General features: G+C 33.9%; 1 protein-coding gene across 1 annotated transcript in view; it reads left to right on the forward strand.

Moving 5' to 3' along the window:
* GSL8 (glucan synthase-like 8) overlaps nt 1–20273 on the forward strand; it is a 36084-nt gene that overhangs the window by 12992 nt on the left and 2819 nt on the right. Inside the window, exons 18-46 of the mRNA XM_085753914.1 lie at nt 778–838; nt 980–1061; nt 2341–2390; nt 3229–3315; nt 3985–4070; nt 4617–4650; nt 5629–5726; nt 6180–6261; nt 6367–6530; nt 7408–7528; nt 7768–7868; nt 7956–8046; nt 8128–8288; nt 8395–8504; nt 9083–9217; nt 9368–9436; nt 9535–9706; nt 10507–10621; nt 11736–11855; nt 14330–14445; nt 14546–14629; nt 15774–15886; nt 16238–16290; nt 16377–16553; nt 16645–16692; nt 17231–17389; nt 19469–19582; nt 19698–19786; nt 19894–20052. Of these exons, the coding sequence (XP_085610040.1) occupies nt 778–838; nt 980–1061; nt 2341–2390; nt 3229–3315; nt 3985–4070; nt 4617–4650; nt 5629–5726; nt 6180–6261; nt 6367–6530; nt 7408–7528; nt 7768–7868; nt 7956–8046; nt 8128–8288; nt 8395–8504; nt 9083–9217; nt 9368–9436; nt 9535–9706; nt 10507–10621; nt 11736–11855; nt 14330–14445; nt 14546–14629; nt 15774–15886; nt 16238–16290; nt 16377–16553; nt 16645–16692; nt 17231–17389; nt 19469–19582; nt 19698–19786; nt 19894–20052 (3051 nt within the window). The remainder of the gene's footprint in view (nt 1–777; nt 839–979; nt 1062–2340; nt 2391–3228; nt 3316–3984; nt 4071–4616; nt 4651–5628; nt 5727–6179; nt 6262–6366; nt 6531–7407; nt 7529–7767; nt 7869–7955; nt 8047–8127; nt 8289–8394; nt 8505–9082; nt 9218–9367; nt 9437–9534; nt 9707–10506; nt 10622–11735; nt 11856–14329; nt 14446–14545; nt 14630–15773; nt 15887–16237; nt 16291–16376; nt 16554–16644; nt 16693–17230; nt 17390–19468; nt 19583–19697; nt 19787–19893; nt 20053–20273) is intronic.

The raw sequence follows: 20273 nt of genomic DNA on the forward strand, positions 1-20273 counted from the left end.
TATTGGGAAACATATCTTAATATTTTATTCTTATATAATTTAAACCATTGATTCATGTTTTTAACTTAAAATTGATATTATTGTTTTTTATTCTTACGTTGAAATGATAAAAAAGAAAAACCACAAACTTCAAACTGTCTCAGGCTGTCTTATTTATTTCATTTACTTTATCTTTTTAGCATAACAAGTTTTACATTTAGATTATATAGTTTCCAAAATAAAATAAGTACAAATTGATGGTTTAGATTTAATACGGATAAAAATGTTAAGATTGATTTATTGTTATTGAGGTCCCCCACATTAACAATAATATCTATCAATAATATCTTTTGAGCTCCCCCACAAAATAGTCGAGATATTTTTCTCTATAATGATGCTTTTTTGCATGATAATAACCTTTTTATAAAACAAATGGTGGAGTTTAATGACTGACTGAATCAGTGATTGATTGAATGAAGTTAACGTTCAAAAGTGCAACCAGGCTTTATACAATTTTCCTAAAACGAGGAAACTTACGAACTGCATCATCGTTTCACTCTGTTTATCTTGAAGAAAAAAAAAAGAATCTTCTGGCAATGTTTGTTTCAACTTTCATTTGTAAACTACCGTCCTTGAGGCATGTCAATTATGCATATGGTTTAATTGTCACTATTAGCAATGCCGATGATCCACGTAGGTTTGTTTCCTTATTGGTTATATTTGCCTTGTCAGCAGTGCTACTCTGTGACATGGGTTTTTCACTTTTCATTTTCACATTTTTGTTGTTGTTTTCTGCAGGTATGTGGTCTATTGGTTGATTGTACTTGCGTGCAAATTTACTTTTGCATACTTTCTTCAGGCAAGTAGTTGCTTTTTATCTATTTTTCTGTGCGTGTAAATTTGTCGATCTATAGTACAATATAGATATATTACGTAAAAATTTTGAAATCACAGTTTTCTGTGTTATTTTGTTCCTAATTCCTGATTTCTAATATTGCAGATAAAACCTCTCGTTCAACCTACCAATATCATAAGGGGTCTTCCATCTTTGACGTACTCGTGGCATGATTTCATCTCAAAGAGTAAGCATACACTGTTATTATTTAATGTTTGTTTGATGGTTCAATTTTTAAGCCCCATGTATATTCTACCATTTTTCCTGATACCATGTCAAACAATGAAGGAAATAATGAAAATTCGAGACGTTGAATGAATATCATTTATTTATACTACCTGTTGGAATTATATTTTGTATGTTGAAAGGCATACTGTTCCTTAAGGGTTAAATATATGTTTTTGGTCCTTATAAAATTGGGAACTTCTAAGTTTAGTCCAACCAAAGTTTGTTTAATTATCCTTAAACTCTTAAATTTTTGAACAATTTTTTTGAGACAAGTTTAGAACACTATGAAAGGTTCAATTACTAAAATTTAAAATTTTTTAACATGAAAAAAAATTAGATATGATTTTTTTAAAACAACAAAAGTTAAAGATAAAAGTAATAAAATATGGACGTAGAAATCAAATTTTGCGATAATTTTTAGCGGAGGAACTTTTAGTAATGTTCTTAACACGTCTACAAAAAATTGTTCAAAAACTTAAGAGTTTAAGCATAAATTAAACAAATTTGAATTTAGCAGGGATTAATACCGAGTGCATAATTTTTTTGCAGGGACGAAAAAAACTTCTAAAATTAAGTAAGGACTAAACTTAAAAGACCTCAATTTTATAGGGACTAAAAACGTATTTAACCCGTACCTTAATCATCATAATTATCAGATGCCATATGATATATCGTTACTCTATTTACATTTTATCAAAGGAAACTAGGAAATGTGAAAACAATACATGGCATCCTAATTATTTACTGAAAACACGCAGCCCCTTAACCACATGTGAGAAACTTTCCAACAATTCGCAAATTTGATGTTTATATGTCTCAAAGATAAATATTTTTTTGGGGTTAATTGCCCTTTTGGTCCCCATGTTTTATCAACTCATGAAAATAGTCCCCTTTTTTAAGTCGAACTTTTTGGCCCCTCGATTTTCACATTTGTTACAATTTTGGTCCCAATTCATATTTTTTGCGCCAAAAGTAGTAAATTTTGGTGCCAAAAAGTGAATTTTTGTCCCAAAAGTGATATGTTCTCTTCAAATTCAACAAATATGAAAATCGGGGCCAAAAACTTTGATTTTAGTAAAGGGGGACTGTTTATGCGGGTGATAAAATAAGGGGACCTAAAGTGCAATTACACATATTTTTTTTTTCAGTCCCAGACTCCCCCCCCCCCATTTCATAGCGTGATTACATTATGAAGTTGTGTTTACTTTGTTGCTGACATTAGGATTTGGGTTTTGCAGATAATAACAATGCCTTGACTATAGTTAGCTTGTGGGCTCCTGTTGTGGCTGTGAGTATTCTACAATTCCACTTTTTTCTCATTAATTTTAGAAAACCGTTGTTTGGTCATGCATTCATGCATTTTCTTGCAAACGTTTACGGACGAATACAGTGAACTAAAAGCTAGGTAGTGGTAATCAGCATTTGTCTGCACCACACAGTTGAAAGTAAGCAAATATTATTGGATATAAAAAGAGAGTAGAGAGAAATTGCAGGAGTTAGTTACAAAACAACCCCGTAATGATTGTCAAAAATTAAGTCGAACGATAGGTCACTATTTTGTTCTCCTTAAAACTTCGTTCCTCTAAGTTTTGGATTATCCTTCATTTCGTCATACTCCTTACCGTGTATTTATTGTCTAGCCCACCCATGCACATATTGCCTAAGAGGGAGTCTATTATCTTTAAAGCAATGAGTTACTCAAAAATATTTCGTTGTGGATAATGAAACACCTGCATATGTTGAAATCTGGAAAATCAATAAATTGGAGGATATGACACGGAGCTCTCAGTAGCTGTAATACTTCCAAGTTTCAACGGAAGGTGAAGTACTATCTCTGCAGTGCACGTGATATTATATGTGAATTGGCATTTCACTACATGCTGGGTTGTGGAGAATGGAACAGTTGCTGAGTTAAACATCTTTCATTCTTATGTTAAATGCACTCAATATAATTTTACATATATTTTATATCTTGTAAGTTTACCTTTATTTAAAATAAACAGTTCACAATTATAAAATACAGTACACTAAGCACACTGCTAACAACTATAATTGTTTTGGTAATAATTTTCTTCTTGTTTTCACCTATACTTGGCAATCTTTTCTAATGCCTGTATATTCTACAGATTTATCTCATGGATCTCCACATCTGGTATACTGTAATGTCAGCAATCGTCGGTGGTGTAATTGGTGCACGGGCTCGTCTAGGCGAGGTATTTTGGTTCCAATGTGGTAACCTTTTGGACTCTGTTCTCTGTTGCTAAATTTATTTCAATTGTTAATCAAAAGTGAAGTATTTAAGTTCGATAAGTCCTAAAAAGGAGGGCTTAAAAAAAAATGGCTGATAAAGTACGACAAAGATGAGAGGAGAGGGTGGTAAGAGAGAGAATATATTTTTTAAGTAGGATAAAAATGATTTGGGTAGCTAAATTTTGGTTTTTGTGCTGTCCTTCATTGAAATGGTGAAGCTTTGTTCTTTTACTTTTGAGTGAAATTCAATATTTTATTTGGTGAGTTTTGAAAGAAGGTTTAAAAATTAAAATGATTTAATCAATTCAATTTGTTTATATTTTGCTTAGAAAATAAGAATTTGGTAGTTTTAAATAAGATAAAACAAAGGGACATGAGCGTAATAATTTAAAAAGAGGGTTATTTTTTTTCTTGGACCAAAATCATGCATTAGCTATGGTAGAGGGAAAATTTAAAACTAAGGCTTTCCCCCCTTTATGTTTTGAGAGTTTTGGTCTGCCTCTGCTTAGGGAACTAGTATAAAATTCCGCATTTATTTTCTTGAAGAAATCATTGTTACTGTGTCTGATCTGTTTTTTCCATGGTTGTCTCATTTCGTGTATGAATTGCTTCTTGTTAATAATTTCCAACAGATACGTTCAATTGAAATGGTGCATAAACGTTTTGAGAGTTTCCCAGGGGCATTTGTTAAAAATTTGGTCTCTCCGCAAGCAAAAAGGTGGGTTGTTTAGGATATAGCTGTTTGAACTGATATATTTCTATACGGCAAGCTGTACTTATATTACTTTTCTGTAGATTCTAAATTTTTATGTTATATGGCTTGGTGGGACATCATTTACGTTGGTACAAAAAGGATATGATATTTTCTTAATGCAGTCCGGTTGCTAGATATTTCGAGCCAAAACTTTTTGGTTTGGTGAATACTGCATCCGTTTCCAAATGACCGTGATTTTAGAATTTTAAAAAAATAATTAAATTGTCGGCCGTTTCATGTTTTCGAGTAAAACAATAATTATTTTGTTTTCTATTTTTCCCCCTAAATTATTACTGTTTATTACTCCAATTTATTATACTCCGCTATCCATTTACGAAAATGATTAATGCCCTATTTCTGCTATTTTTTTGTCAAATTTTTACACCCTTTTTATTTTGTTGTGACCATGAACGATGTATTGTCTAATTGTTTGATTTATTTGAAGTTCACTTTTAGGTTTTTATCTTATGTATTTTCATGATAAATTCGATTTTGTTTGTGTTCTTTCAGGATTCCCAATCCGGACAATGGTCAATCAACTGAGGTGATCATCATTAATATAATTATGACTGTTGTTGTTGTTACCGGTACTGCGAGGGAGGGTTATGTCATGGGTTGGACTCGTGTGTTACAGGGGCACATGCACCGACGTAGCCTCTAAAATTTAAAAATTTCCACACACTACCCTTTTTTATTGTATTTGTACACACTAAATACGAGACTTTGCACCCATCGTAAAAGTCCCAACCCTCTATCTCATGCCTCTTGGCACACACTCACTGCCCAAGGCCATGGTTACAGTTAGTAGCTTTTGCAAGTCTAATTAACTTTTTTCTCTCTTCTGAAGGTAACTTAAGTGACAGTAGGATAAAACTTTTGAATTGCGTGTTGATAATTCAAGCTCACGCATAATAAGCTGCGTGTGAAATCGTCCATTTTTTTTGGGATATCGGTATAATTGTGATGCTGCAATCAACCTTAAGTTGTGCAATTTAGACTTACTATAATATATAATCAGAAATGATATTTTGACATACACATTTGACAACAAAACCCGACAACATTTTTGGTGGTTAACGCCGTTCAAATATGTGGATAATTACATTTAGTGGATGATTAATAAATATAACAACGTGATTCAACTACTTGAATGTGAATATTTATTATATACATGAGTGATATGTAATACTTTTTATCTATCATTTTAAAATTTAATGATTTTAATATTTATGTTTTTGTTTTCATATGTAAAATAATTATTAATTTCCTTGACAATATTAATTGAAGTTATTGAAAGTGTGACTATGTCAATTTTAATTGCTGGTGTCAGTGGAACTTAAATCTTTGCTTGTGTACACATCAAAGTTATGCGATTGATAATATGACATTTTGAAGTTATTTGCCTACCTCAAGTGGAAATATGCTGTGTTTTCCATTACTGTCGTCTTATTCATGTACCATTCTTTTGTGTGGAATATGTCGCATGCAGTATGGGTAAATGAATGTATTTATTCTGATATAGGATTCTCAGGATATGAAAAAAGCATATGCTGCCATGTTTGCTCCATTTTGGAACGAGATAATCAAAAGCCTGCGCGAGGAAGATTTTATTAGCAATAGGTTAGTAGAAGGAAACTTGCTGGTTGACAATGTTTCAAAAATCATTTTTTTTTTTGAATAATGTTTCAAAAATCTTGTGCACTGAAACTGGAAGGCTTGACATTATTCAACCAATTTCTTTTCTGTTTCTTTTCTTATGTTGTAAAGGAGTCAACAAAACTTCTGTGTGCAACAAAAACTTATGCAAAGTGACTTGGTGGATTATGCTGTATATTTTTGTACCAGGCTTTACATATTTTGACCTCTTGAATTTTTTTTTCTTTCATTTACTCAATGTTGAAGGATGCTTTATCCTCCTTTAACTATACATTTGTTTTTCTGTCTGTTAATATTTCTTTTGCTGTAAGGAAATGTAAAATAATGATTTGTTGTCTTTTTGGGTTTTAAAGTCCTGTGTTACCCGTCATAGCTTTTTATTAAATGTTTATTTGTTTATTTTTTTTACCAATACAGGGAAATGGACCTACTTTCTATTCCGAGCAATGCAGGAAGTCTAAGATTAGTTCAATGGCCTTTGTTTCTTCTAAGCAGTAAGGTGGAACTGCTGTGCTATATGAATAACTTGGAATGGATTTTAAAGAGTTTGCTTTAGTTTTCTTGGACTCCATATGCTTTCTGACTTGATATCTTTCTTTTTCAGATCCTGTTGGCGGTAGATTTGGCTTTGGACTGCAAAGATACACAGGCAGATCTGTGGAGCAGGATCTGTAGGGATGAATATATGGCTTATGCAGTAAAGGAGTGCTACTGCAGTATCGAAAAAATATTATATTCCTTAGTTGATGATAGGGAAGGAAGACTTTGGTATGAACTTTACTGCTCTATCTTGTATACTTTTGTGTTTCATTTTGAGTTAAACAAAGGGTATATATTCATTAAACCCATCAACAATGCTAAGGAATGTCAAGAGATTTACTGATTGTAGATTTTAAAGCTATTGAGAGTTGTTAGATGATAAGAAAATATAACCCAAACATGTTGTCAGAGCCTGGGGTGTTCAAAACCGAACCAACCCAATATAAAAACCGCAAAACGAACCAACCCAAACCGAAAACCTTGAAAATCGCATTTGGTTAGGATGTATTCAGATCATTTTTTGACTCAACCGCATGGTTCGGTTTGGTTTGCGCTTTTTATTTTACCAACCAAACTAAACTGAACCAAACCGCTACATAAGAGAGACATTAATTAAACTACTGTCACCGAGCCAAATGTGTTCAAATATACATGGTTAATTGAATTATACATGGTTTTCAGGTTTTCAATATAGATGATATTTATAAACCATAATGTGTTCAAATATACACATGAAAGTCGTGGTTAATAATATTCAAATTGTGGTTAATTGTATTATGTGAATGATGAGTTTTGACACCTTGCTCTATTCATTAACCATGTACTAAACCTAATTAACAATGTTTTTTGAATAACATTAACCATTCAAATTGTTGTTGAATTTCGTTGTCTGATTTTGTGTTAAAATAATACACCTCTGATTCAGTGATGTGGTGTGATCTAATCCTATTTATTGAAGTGTTTTCAATTATCTTAATGGAACTTTCAATTATCTGTTTTGAATGTTAAATTGAAGTGTTTTGCTCATTTCATCAGTCATTGCATTAATTTTGGTTCAGTGACAGATGCATGCTTGATGACAGATTGTGAATATTCTCTTTGACAGGGTGGATAGAATTTTTAAAGAGATCAATAACAGTATATTAGAGGGTTCACTTGTTATAACCTTGTCTCTCAAGAAGCTTCCACTTGTTTTGTCTAGACTTACGGCATTGACTGGACTCCTGGTAATTCTTCTGTTGACTTTTTTTTATTAAATATGATTTTATATATACTGCTTCATGTTTTCTCTGATCTCTATCTTTTTTTTTTTTTTGGTAGTTTTCTTTATCTTATAATCAAGGTTTACAAATACTCCACTATTAACATAAAAATAACTTGATAAATAATGTAGAAAATCATCATTAGGGTATTCTTGCTATAATATTTGGTACAAATGATATATTAACCACACCTCACTCCTCAGTGTCAGACTCGAAATGATCCTGCACTTGTAAAAGGTGCTGCAAAAGCTGTTTATGAGCTGTATGATGTTGTTACTCATGACCTGGTGTCCTCAGATTTAAGGTACATTGTTGCATAAGTGAAATTACTTGACCGTTTTATAGACTACTATTTTTTCGTAATATTGTTCATTCATTTTTTTATTTCCAGGGAGAATCTTGATACATGGAACGTTTTGGCAAGGGCTAGGGAAGAGGGCCGCCTTTTTTCTAGGATACAATGGCCTAATGATCCTGAAATTGTAAGTGCCTTATATTTTTATACAGGCCATCCTTATTTTCAGTGTTTATACATATAGAATAATTGTTCATGTTTGTTGTAGAAAGAGCTTGTGAAGCGGTTGCATCTTCTGCTTACTGTAAAGGACTCTGCTGCTAATGTTCCAAAAAATCTAGAAGCCAGGAGAAGACTCGAGTTTTTCTCAAATTCATTATTTATGGATATGCCTTCAGCAAAACCTGTCAGTGAAACATTGCCATTCAGGTATATGAGTGCATATGCATATACTTTATTGTGTTAATTCTCTCTCTCTCTCTCTCTCTGTCTGTCTAAATATTAACATCTGTCACTTGTGTTTTATTTGTTATAGTGTTTTCACTCCATACTATAGTGAAACTGTGCTTTATAGTACATCTGAATTGCAAAAGGAGAATGAAGATGGAATATCTACTCTATTCTATCTTCAAAAGATATTTCCAGGTATTGTTTCTTTTCTCTTTGATTCCCCTTTGTGATATTTCCACGTATTGTTTCTTTTCTCTTTGATTCCCCTTTACTATATTTATATAATTCTTTCAGTTGAAACAGTTAGTGTTAGTTGAATTTCCTCTAATTTTTTGTAAGCATTATATAAATATTGTACTCTATCACTGAAAGAATCAACAATACAATCATTTCATTCGTCACAGAATTGAACTTTGCTCTTTTCACTCAGAAGAACACTAATACAATGTTATATTTCTCAGATGTTTGACTGAATGCAGGCTGTTTCTGTCCTTGTTGTATTTACTTTTGGCTCTTAAATTTTTTATCCACTAATCGTTATGTCTTGAGACATCATTTTTTACCCTATTGTGTTCCCTTTCCCCATTAGCCAATTTTAGAGCAAAAAAATAAAATAAAAGCAAGAGGGGAAATAAATTTGTCTTGCTAATTCATCTGTCAAGATGGAACCGTGTGAAAAGCTATAGCTGTTTGCTAATCTTCGTTATGGAGTGGATTTTGTTTTGACGATCCTTGCTATTTTGGGGTTGAAATTGAACAATTGTATTTTGCAGATGAATGGGACAACTTTCTTGAAAGAATTGGGAGGCGTTCGTCTACTGAGGATGCAGAACTTCAAGAAAATTCTAGCGACTCTTTGGAACTTCGTTTTTGGGTGTCTTATCGAGGGCAGACTCTGGCTAGAACAGGTTATAAATTCTTGGCAAATCCTATTTGTCTGAGTTTATGTTTCCACTTGACACGAGTTGTTGCGTAAATAGTGTATTTCCAGTAGTTTTGGTTTCTTCCCTGAACACTGTGCTGATGTTTCTTCAATTCCTTCCTCTTTGAATTTGCAGTGCGTGGTATGATGTATTACAGGAGAGCTTTGATGCTGCAAAGCTATATGGAGAGCAGATCACTGGGAGGTAGTTAAATAAAAACATTTGTGCTGCACTGTGATCTCTGTTTTTATTGTTCCATTTAAGCTTGGCATGTATATTGCTGACATCTGCTGTATCAATAGTGGACAATTATTCTCGGAACAACTTCATTTCAAGTCAAGGTTTTGAATCATCACGTGAATCACGAGCACAAGCAGATTTGAAGTTTACTTATGTTGTGTCATGCCAAATTTATGGTCAACAAAAGCAGCGAAAGGCACCAGAAGCTGCTGATATTGCTTTGTTGTTGCAGAGGTATCAAAATCGTGTGCTCATATTTTCCCAAGCACTTTTAGTTTCAAGAATGACATTATGATTATGTAATTTATATGGGCATCTCTGTGATAGCAGCCTTGAATGTGTGATAGTCAAACATTACTACTGTGAGAATAGATCATCAGTTCTATAAGCTTTCACTTGTATTCTGTTTTCTATATTCTAGCACTTGCCAGCTGTTGCCAGCTATGTGTAACTAACTGAAGATAAGCACACAATATATATAAACTGGTGCTACTTCTTATCAATGTAACAATTCACTTTTCTACAAACCAGTACAATAACTTTTTCTCTCTCCTCTCTTCTTTTCACCCTAATAAATACTTTTCTAATGTTTGTAGTGTGCTTTATATGCCACCTAATGTCAAAATATCAATTGCATATTTGAAATTTCAGGGCATCTAAAACCTCATTCAATAACCTTTCATAGTGAAGTGCATTCGATAAACTCCTTTTTTTTTTGAGGAAATCATTTCCTATTAGTATCCATCCTGTGGTGTTCACTGCAAACATTGTGGTTGTTACTTACTTTGTTTTAAAAAATTTGTGATGTAAATTCTGTTATAACTTGAGAGGGTGTTGAAGCCATCTCATCCGTGGCATTTTAGATTACAAATTGTGACTCTGATACATATTTTAAAGTGAAGCCGCTATTGCTGAATTATCTCAATCAAATTTTATTTCATGGTTTTATTTGCTTTTAGAAAGCATAATTTCTGTTATTGTTTGATTTTTTAAAAATATTCTAACTTGCATCAAATTTTTGTCTTTGTTATCAGGAATGAGGGTCTCCGAGTTGCTTTTATTCATGTTGATGAAAGTACAACTGATTCAACCACCCCACGGGTGTTTTACTCAAAGCTTGTCAAAGCCGATATAAATGGAAAGGATCAGGTAGAGAAAAGCTTCTACTAATGCCATTTTTCACTCATTATTATGCATTCACTTGCTAGTGACGTTACTGTGTGTTTTTTATGTTATATGTTTGCGTCACGGTCTATGAAGCACGGAGACACAGATAATAATTTGAGAAAATGACACATTTCAGTGTAATCATAGGTGTCGTGTGCTTCATAGGTCATGGTTTGTGCTTTAAAATATTTGTTGAACTTGTGCAACTCATTTGGCTTGGATGATGCACTAATTTTTTTCCCATTTATAAGATTAGCATATTAATACTATTGGTAACTACCTTTATGCCTAAAATTTGATGAATTTGTCTGCGTCTTTTTAGAATATGAGAGAGATCTGAAGTTTCATTCTATGAATATTCCGTGAATTGATTTTCCTCAACGGAACAGAAAAGAGTACAACAGTATATATAGGATTCTAATCCTACACTTCCTAAGGGGTTAAGGCACACCCCTTGTTGTAACTATCTGTAACAAAGTTGGCAGCTAGCATAGACTCTGAATAACAAACTAAACATAGAATAACTTAGAGCAGAAATTAAATTAAAGAATGTCCATGCACTTAAACGACGAATGCAACTCACAAATATATAAGAATTTGGATAGAGCCAGCCCCTTGGGGCTGTGTTTCGGAACCATTGGCTTAGACTTGTGTTCACTTTTTCTCCTCCTTTAGTTACTTTGATTAGGATACATTATCTTAATAAAACCTTTTTTATTCCAAGAGATTTATTGTTGATTGTTTGCTTACCTCTTAGGCCTCGATGACTCGATTCCTTTTTTTAGTCTAAGTTATATAAGTATTTTATTAATTTATTTCTTGATATTAGCGTATGTGTAGCAAATGTCTTGTAATTCCTAAACTCTTTCTTTCATCTTGCTTTTAATTTTAAGTTGCAATGCTGTCTTTTGTTCTTGGATTGGATGCTTTGTAAATCATTATTGAAATAGAAATCATGGTGCTATTTTGGGACATTATATTCTTGCTTTTAGGATTACTAAGTTTTCATTAAAATATTGTTGATCAATACACTTTTTCCCCTTAAATGTTGTGTTCTTTTCCTTGACGTGATCTTTATGCCTTTCTTGCACAAAAGGAAATATATTCTATCAAACTTCCTGGGGATCCAAAGCTTGGTGAAGGAAAGCCTGAGAACCAAAATCATGCGATAATATTCACCCGTGGTGATGCACTTCAAACTATTGATATGAATCAGGTCAGGACATTGTCTCATGGATATTTGCTCATTCTGTCTCTTCAACATTTATGTATTTTCATTTGTATATTTTTTAATTTTAAAATGGTGATATTGGGGTATGTCTTGTAGAGTACTGGTTATTGCAGTATGATAACCAGAGTTTGCTAACTGTTGATTGTTAATTTATTAATTGTCAGCAGTTAGTTAACTAGCAAACCTCTTAAATATTACTAATTATAAATTGCAATCTAGAATCAAATTATGTTTCCATTTCCATTCATGAATTCTTTTTCTGTAAGTTGTGTGTGTGTGTGTAGTACCAGGTGTGACAAAACGGGTCCAATGCGTAGGGCTGGCCGGTTTAACCAGCCTTTTCTGGCGGGCTGGGCTGAGGTTTTGAGCCCACCCCTCTAGTTGGCCTATCCCCGTTTAACCTGTCAACAAGCAGGGCTGGGTGGGCTGGCTCGTGGACTCATTAAAAATTATTTCTATACTTTTATTGTAGCAGTAGTCGATAACAAGTGACTCAACTTTAGTAGTTCATAGTTATCTAGGTGTTTCATTTAAATAACTAAGAAGAAGGTAGGGTTTCATTCTTTGCTAGAAATTTTAACTCAAATTAAGTACGAAAGAATACCAACTGTAATTGATCTATTTAAAACAAAAAGGATGACATGAAATTCCTATCATAATTGTGAATTTCTTTCTCTAGTCTTTCTTTGGAGGGGACTCAGTTGTCAATATCTTTGGAGGAGACTTATTTGTATTAGTAGTGGTGGTGGCTTGAGACCTTGGAGTGTGCTCCTCTCAAGGTCTTAGGTTCAGTTCTCCTCGGTGCCAATTTTGGTGGGCTAATTTGGCTCCTTCAATTTTTTTTCTTTAAGTGGGATTAGAATTGGAATAAAATGATTTTGATGTGTTTGTCATAAACTGAGTTACGTTGGCGGAATTATTGACATTTGTTTAATATTGTTGAATTTATGACGGTGGAATTATTTTCAGATTTGTTGTTTTTATAACAGTAGCATATTTTTTCAGAAACAATTGTCCCAATTTTTTTTTTTTTTTTAAATTTGTCTGTCAGATGGGCCAACCCGCCTTTTGGCGAAGCGGGGTGTTTATTTTAGCCCACCTCCTCAAGTTGGCCTGCCCCACACCGTTTTTAGCGGGCTGAGTCTAAACAGGGCGGACCGGCCAGCATTGACATCCCTATATAGTACTGCAACAATGAACATATTAAAACTATTATTAGAGTTCCACATTGAGTATATGTCCAAATTTTAAGATGGCATCGAAGCTTATCCTAGTCCTGGATCTGTTTTAAGGTCAAGATCTTTGTTATTGAGCCCGCATTTGTCCACAATGTTCAGTCCTGTGCTTGAGGGGTGGTGTTGAGATCTCTGTTATTCCACCAGCATCACTCCACTCTTCATATATCGAGTCCTGAGCTCGAGGAGTGTGTTGAGAGACACACATGACTAGATATATGGCCTAGGTAGTGCTTATAAGACTTGGGTAGTCCTCACTGTACAAGTTGGTTTTGGGGGGTTGTGTTGGGCCCCATACCCAAATTCTAGAAAAAGAATTATCAATGAAGGAAAAGAAGGTTTTCTCAATCCTAGTCAGTCATGTTATGAATATGTTTCGCTATGCCTTCTCTCTTCTGTGTTAATATTGCACTGTTGCATCTTGTGATAGCTGGGGTTTCCACCGTAAGCTTAATTAACTATGTAAGATCTGGTTATGTTTTTTCATATTCAAGCTTTATGCAATCATGATGTTGAACAAGTTACTAAATTATGAGGTGCCCATGGATAATTAAAAGTTGAAACCTTTTCACAACTACTTTTATTTGAATCTAGTACTTCTATTTACTATTATTTGAATCCATTACTTTATTTATTCAGACCAAAATAGATGATTTAGTCACTTTGACATTATATGTTGCAGTCACGCTCTTTAGCAGATTATATCTTATTGTACTTCACCCAAATTCTCTATTTTTGCTTTTATAGCAAATATTACTTCTCCTGTTGTATAATCTTAGGATTTAGTTGAGTCCTAACTCAATCCTAAAAGCTATCTGAAGAGACGAGATTTATGTAAGCCTTATAAAGACTACTTTGGTCATATATCTCATCAATGTGGCATCTCAAAACACAGTCCTCACGTCATATGTTTGAAACTGCAGCATGGACAAATACGGGTGGCCCAATAACAGATCTAGGGAAGGCTTTTGTTATCTTTCTGAAATGAGAATCTTACAACCCTCTGAAGGACTACTTGGCCATATCTCTAGTAAATGCAGTTTCTCAGGCATCACTTACTGATCTTGGATAATATTTGGTTCGCTAGCCTATGTTAGGTGTTCGGGACTAATGATATTTAATGGATAATAAATATTTTGTATTCCGTCAAATATATGTTTGTAAATGAAATAGTAACTGGAAACAGTTTTACTAGACATTTATTGGATACATTTTGTTTTCCAGGACAATTATCTCGAGGAGGCAATGAAAATGAGAAATCTTCTTGAGGAGTTTCATGCGAATCACGGCCTTCGCCCTCCGAGCATTCTTGGAGTCAGGGAACATGTTTTTACGGGAAGGTATGGCATTCACCCTTTATAAATTCAATAAATGAAGTTACACTATTGGGTTTTAGCCCCCCCTCATTCACTTACGTATTGCATGCTGATACTTCTGCAGTGTATCATCCTTGGCTTGGTTCATGTCCAATCAAGAAACTAGCTTTGTAACCTTGGCCCAACGCGTTTTAGCAAATCCTCTGAAGTAAGTTGTGTTTTGTGTTTAGTGCTGATGGTGGGTACATTTAAACAATAATAGAAGTGATTGGTTAAGTCATAAATTTATTTATTTTATTATTTTTACTACACCTTCTAATCTTAGGATGGTGCTGGTCTATCAGTAAACATGTTTCATGGTTGAATATTTGTGTCAATTGACGTGTGTGCTGATTCCACTTGGTGGGAAAAAGCTATATCGGCAAGCCTCAAACACTTTCAATACGTGTTTGATTTATTTTCCGAAATCCAATTTATATTTGACTATTCAAAGCCGACATAAGTAAAGTTAACATTAATATACCAACAGGGATTGGGTCTAGCGGAAGGGGCTACGCTCCCACAAAGTGGCGAAACACGGTTCAAATCCCGAATGGAAGAAGTATCCATATTTAGTGCCTAACATGCCTCAAATAGAATTCCCTCCAGTGGAGGGAACATATGGGAAACCCAAAAAAAAAAAAAAGATAACAAAATTATGACTTTCAAATCCCGGTTGATGTTTCTGCTCTTATGTCTCAATTTTAGATTAAAAAGATTTTAGAGCTTTATCCGGATGATTTCAAATGGAGTCTTTAGCTTTCTAGCAACTATAATATCTGTTACATATAGACCCTGGATCTAGATGCTCGACATGATAAATGAAAATATTTATAGATGAACAAGAGGAGAGAATACAATTTGGTTGAGGTGCTCAAACATACACATGTCCTGCAGCATTTTATCATACTGCTTTAGGTATCTTGAATTATAAAATAAATCACACAAGAGGTTCATTTTAAATCTTTGAGTGTTCTGTAAGAAAATTTGCATTACTATTTATTTTTTGTCTTAGAAATTTCAAGGCAACATTAATTAATATTTTGTCAATTGTACCCTTATTCTCACGTGAATAAATGCACATAATTATCGAGAGAGAGAGAGAGAGAGAGAGAGTTTTTAATAATAGATAATTGAATATACAGACTTTAATTGAATTTCTTAATTTGTAGGTTACTTAATCGTGTGTTACTTAAGCTTGAAACTTGATCCGTTTTTAATTTTATACTCTTGCAGACAATGCTAATTAGAGCTTTTATTAATTTGGATTGTCATACTTACCGACATTTTGTTTGTTGGGAAAATTCTTGCAGAGTTCGCATGCACTATGGGCACCCAGATGTATTTGACAGAATATTTCACATAACTCGCGGAGGGATTAGTAAAGCTTCACGTGTTATTAATATTAGTGAAGATATATATGCTGGTGAGTAAAGAATCGTCTCTGTAATCCATATTTATTTATGGATATTTTCTTGCTGGGTAGTTGTACAGCAGAATAAATAGTGTAAGCAAGAGTATTAATCTGCAGTGCTTAGCTGGCAGCAGCATTTAGTACAGCTTTCAAATAGTTCTTAGTTAAGCCTTTCTGACAATAATGTGGTGTAAGATAGAAAATGACTGATCATTATACTATTTTCAGGAGATACATTTTATAAACCACATCATCTAAAATTTGTACTATAAAATTCGCTATCCTCGCCATCTGTCTAGGACCATGATTGTGCAATTTTTTATGATTAATCTTTTGAAATTGAGAAATAAATACACTGTGCAGGCTTCAACTCTACGTTGCGGCTTGGAAACGTCACACACCATGAATACATTCAGGTTGAATATATAAGTACACCGTGGATACTTTCTTGTTTAAGCTCCATGTAATTTTTCCAGTTGTTAATTGCTTTTACTTTCTTTAGGTTGGAAAAGGAAGGGATGTTGGTTTAAACCAGATTGCCCTCTTTGAAGGGAAAGTAGCAGGTGGTAATGGAGAGCAAGTGCTTAGCAGGGATATTTACAGGCTTGGACAACTGTTTGATTTCTTTAGAATGCTTTCTTTCTACTTCACGACTGTTGGTTATTATGTTTGTACCATGGTATAGTTTTTAAGCTCTCTTTCTTGGAAAACGTGGTGATGTTGACCATTTTTAGTTGTCCATTAACCTTTTCTTATTTCTTACAATGCAGATGACAGTCCTCACCGTATATATATTCCTATATGGAAGAGCATATCTGGTAAATTGTTAAGTTTTGTTTGATTATCTGCTATGTTTCACCACTTTTTTCTGACTCTGAGTGGACTATTGTTTTCTTATTGTAGCTTATTTACAAAGGATATAATATCTTCCTAGTTATTGTAGTTATTCTTTCCTTTTCCAACAATTTTTTGTTCAGCCCTCAACTAGAACTTTAGGAAGATGAATTGAAACTACATTGGAAAGTGTTATTAATTTCCGTTTCTCCCTTGATAAGTAATGCTCAAGATTTTTAACATGTATTACTTTAAGCATGCACTGGCTTGTACGATAGGGGTCTTCTTGCAAATATGGGACATTTCTCATTTACACATTGTCAGTTTCATGAAACGTGATAGTTAGGTGACTAGTTTTTTTTTTTTCCATTGGGTTTACATGTTATATATCCAGAGTCGTGCCGCATGCATGATTTCTAAAGGAAAATATTTTTTGTTGAAAAATTCAGATATTTCCAAATCCATATTCTTTGGACTTTCATGATCTTGGTACCATTTTTTTGATGATGTGCTTTCTCTCAGGCGTTTTCTGGTCTTGATGAAGCTGTCTCAGAAAAGGCAAAACTGTTGGGTAACACAGCACTCGATGCAGCCTTGAATGCACAATTTTTGGTTCAGATTGGTGTTTTTACTGCAGTACCAATGATAATGGGTTTTATACTTGAGTTAGGATTGCTGAAGGTTAGTCTATCTTGTCAGAGGCATATTTTTTTTTATTAATCTCCGAATCTTGATTGGTTTCTCACTTTAATCGCTTTTTCTATTGTGCTTAATTGTATATCTATTTTACTGCATTTGGTTATAACTTATAACTTTTCAGGCATATACCACAATCAAATAATTTTGGCAATTAAGATCAAAATAAGCTCCATTTTACAGTGCCCGATATTGTTACTATTATAGTGGGATTGTTCATATAGTAATGGGGGATTTAACTGGTTTCTTTAATTAAAAGATTTAAATAATATTATTAAAGGAATAAAATTTATAAATACAATAGTTTAAATGAAGGGTGTGCTTAGAAGAAATAGTATTACACTAAAACTAAGTATTCCCTTTATATATAGGTATAGATAAAAATAAGAATATTAAATGTTAAGGCTTTGCAAAACATTATTACCTACCCAGGAAGCCTGGATAGTTAAAAAATGCTAAAGTATCTCTATTTGGCCCATATTTGATACAGCCATGCACATGAGATGTCCAAATACGTATCCTATCCGTATTCATTATTTATTTACCTTTTTTTTTTCAAGAAAAAATCTCGGATACAGTTTTGACATGGCTTCATTATTCCTAAATATGTTTGGATATGGCTAGAATGCCAGCCAAACATCAAAACCATAACACAGTAAGCACATCATTAAAAAAACTTGACAAAGAAGATGGTGAGAGAAGAATAATGCGATGCTACGGGAAGGACGAAGGCGCACAAGAAGAATAAATGAAGAAATTGTGGAGAGAAAGACGAGACAAAAGAAAAAAATGAAGATGACGGAAGAAGAAAATGCGGGCAGGAAGAAAAAATTGACAGGCGGTAGCTAGCTTTTTTTGTACGTTGTTAATATTGTTTGTGGGGGACTTGAGGTTCAGGTTGTCTAATAAGGTTCGGGTTGTCCATTTGTTGCTTTCTCCAATCCAATAACAATTTAAATGTCTAAAAACTGCGCTTATATTAAAGAAGTCTAAAAAATGCAACAGAAAAAAAAAAAAGAACTCAATTGCGGTTTACAGCTTAGTATCATGGAGTAAAATGGAAATACAGTACCACTGCGCCACCATGGTTCTTGTGCTAGATGGGATTACTTTTGTAGTTAAAACCAAAAAAATCCATTCCTTATTCATAAAAAAACAGAAATGATAAGTGAACCCAAAATATTTGACACAAATACAACACCATGGGCAGTTTAGCCATTTCAACCATAAAACAGAGGGTAGTTTTGTAAAATCCCAACACCCCCATCTTCTTCTCTCATCTTCTCTGCCCTCTCTCAATTTCTCCCTACCACCACTGTCCTCTTCACCACCATTGTCCTCCTTCGTCTTCCATCCTCCTCCACCGCACCCTCCATCACACCGCCGCACAACAACCACGCCGGTGACGACCTTCCCTTTAACACCGCATTCCCTTAATCTTCTCTGAAGATCGGCAAGTAACGACGCCGGTGAGACGATGGGAGACCACCGGATCTGAGACGACTAGAGTGAGAGATCGGAAGGTAACGGTTGTGGAAGGTGACTTACGACCGGAGTGAGGTACCTCGTTGCCGGACCATCTCAATCGAGCCACCATCGCATCCAAACTTACGTCGGAAGGTGACGGTTGTGGTGGTGTTGTCGCAGTTGCAGCATGAATGACAGGAAGAAAAAAAAAACGGGTTCTGTACAATGGAGGAGGGAGATGGTGGTTAGAGAAGAAAAGGAATTAAAAAAAAAAAAAAAGTATTAAGGAACAGTAAAATACGTATGGTGTCGTATATGTGTCCTATTTTTTGTGGCTAGTTATCATTTCTGTAAAAAAAATCAGTTCTGGATCTATGTAAGCTTTTTTTTAGACATAAAATTTTGTTTAATATATCTATCCGTACCCATATCCTGAATTTTAAAATTTTCCTACGTGTATCAATTATATTCAGTTTCGTACTTTCATCCATTCTTCCTTTTTTCTTTCCTCCTTAATCCCAATCCTATATCTTCAACCTATATATTCTGTTCTTTGTTGCCTTAAATATTGTCTATATTCTGTGAAAATGTTTGCAGGCTGTTTTCAGTTTCATCACAATGCAACTTCAGTTGTGTTCTGTCTTCTTCACATTCTCTTTGGGAACTAAAACTCATTATTTTGGGCGTACTGTTCTCCATGGAGGTGCCAAAGTATGTCTATTATTATTATTATCATTATTATTATTATTTTTATTATTATTATTATTATTATTATTATTACGTTCTGCTAAAAAAAACCTTTAATATGTTTGACGTTTCACCATAGTACCGAGCAACTGGTAGAGGGTTCGTTGTCCGTCACATAAAATTTGCTGAAAATTATAGACTATATTCTCGAAGCCACTTCGTCAAAGCGTGAGTCAAAATTATAGTTTATTTATAATTTCTTTTATTTTTGTTTTGGCTAAGGTTTGAAAGAAATCCTGTTACATTGATGATATTATATCTGTGTAATGCAACAGGCTTGAAGTCGCCCTGCTTCTTATAGTTTACATTGCGTATGGATTTGCACAGGGAGGTGCTGTGACATATGTTTTGCTAACGCTTAGCAGTTGGTTCCTTGTCATTTCATGGCTTTTTGCTCCATACATTTTCAACCCTTCTGGTTTCGAGTGGCAAAAGTAAGTTGCTTGGTGTTTTTAATTACTTGGTGCTATAAATAATGTAAATACGGTAATTATAGTGTTCAGTCACACAGAAATATACTTAATAATAAGGTAACATTAATTTTTTATCTACTGTGATTCAATATTTTAGAACAAGGTAGGCTATGAGCGAGTTTATTTATGGGTATTAAATTAAATGGACAACAGGGGACGAAGCTCAAAGTCCAAAATAAGTG

The sequence above is a fragment of the Medicago sativa genome, chromosome 3, assembly GCF_051527215.1.
Source record: "Medicago sativa cultivar Bolivia chromosome 3, Bolivia_mono, whole genome shotgun sequence".
Taxonomy (NCBI): Eukaryota; Viridiplantae; Streptophyta; class Magnoliopsida; order Fabales; family Fabaceae; genus Medicago; species Medicago sativa.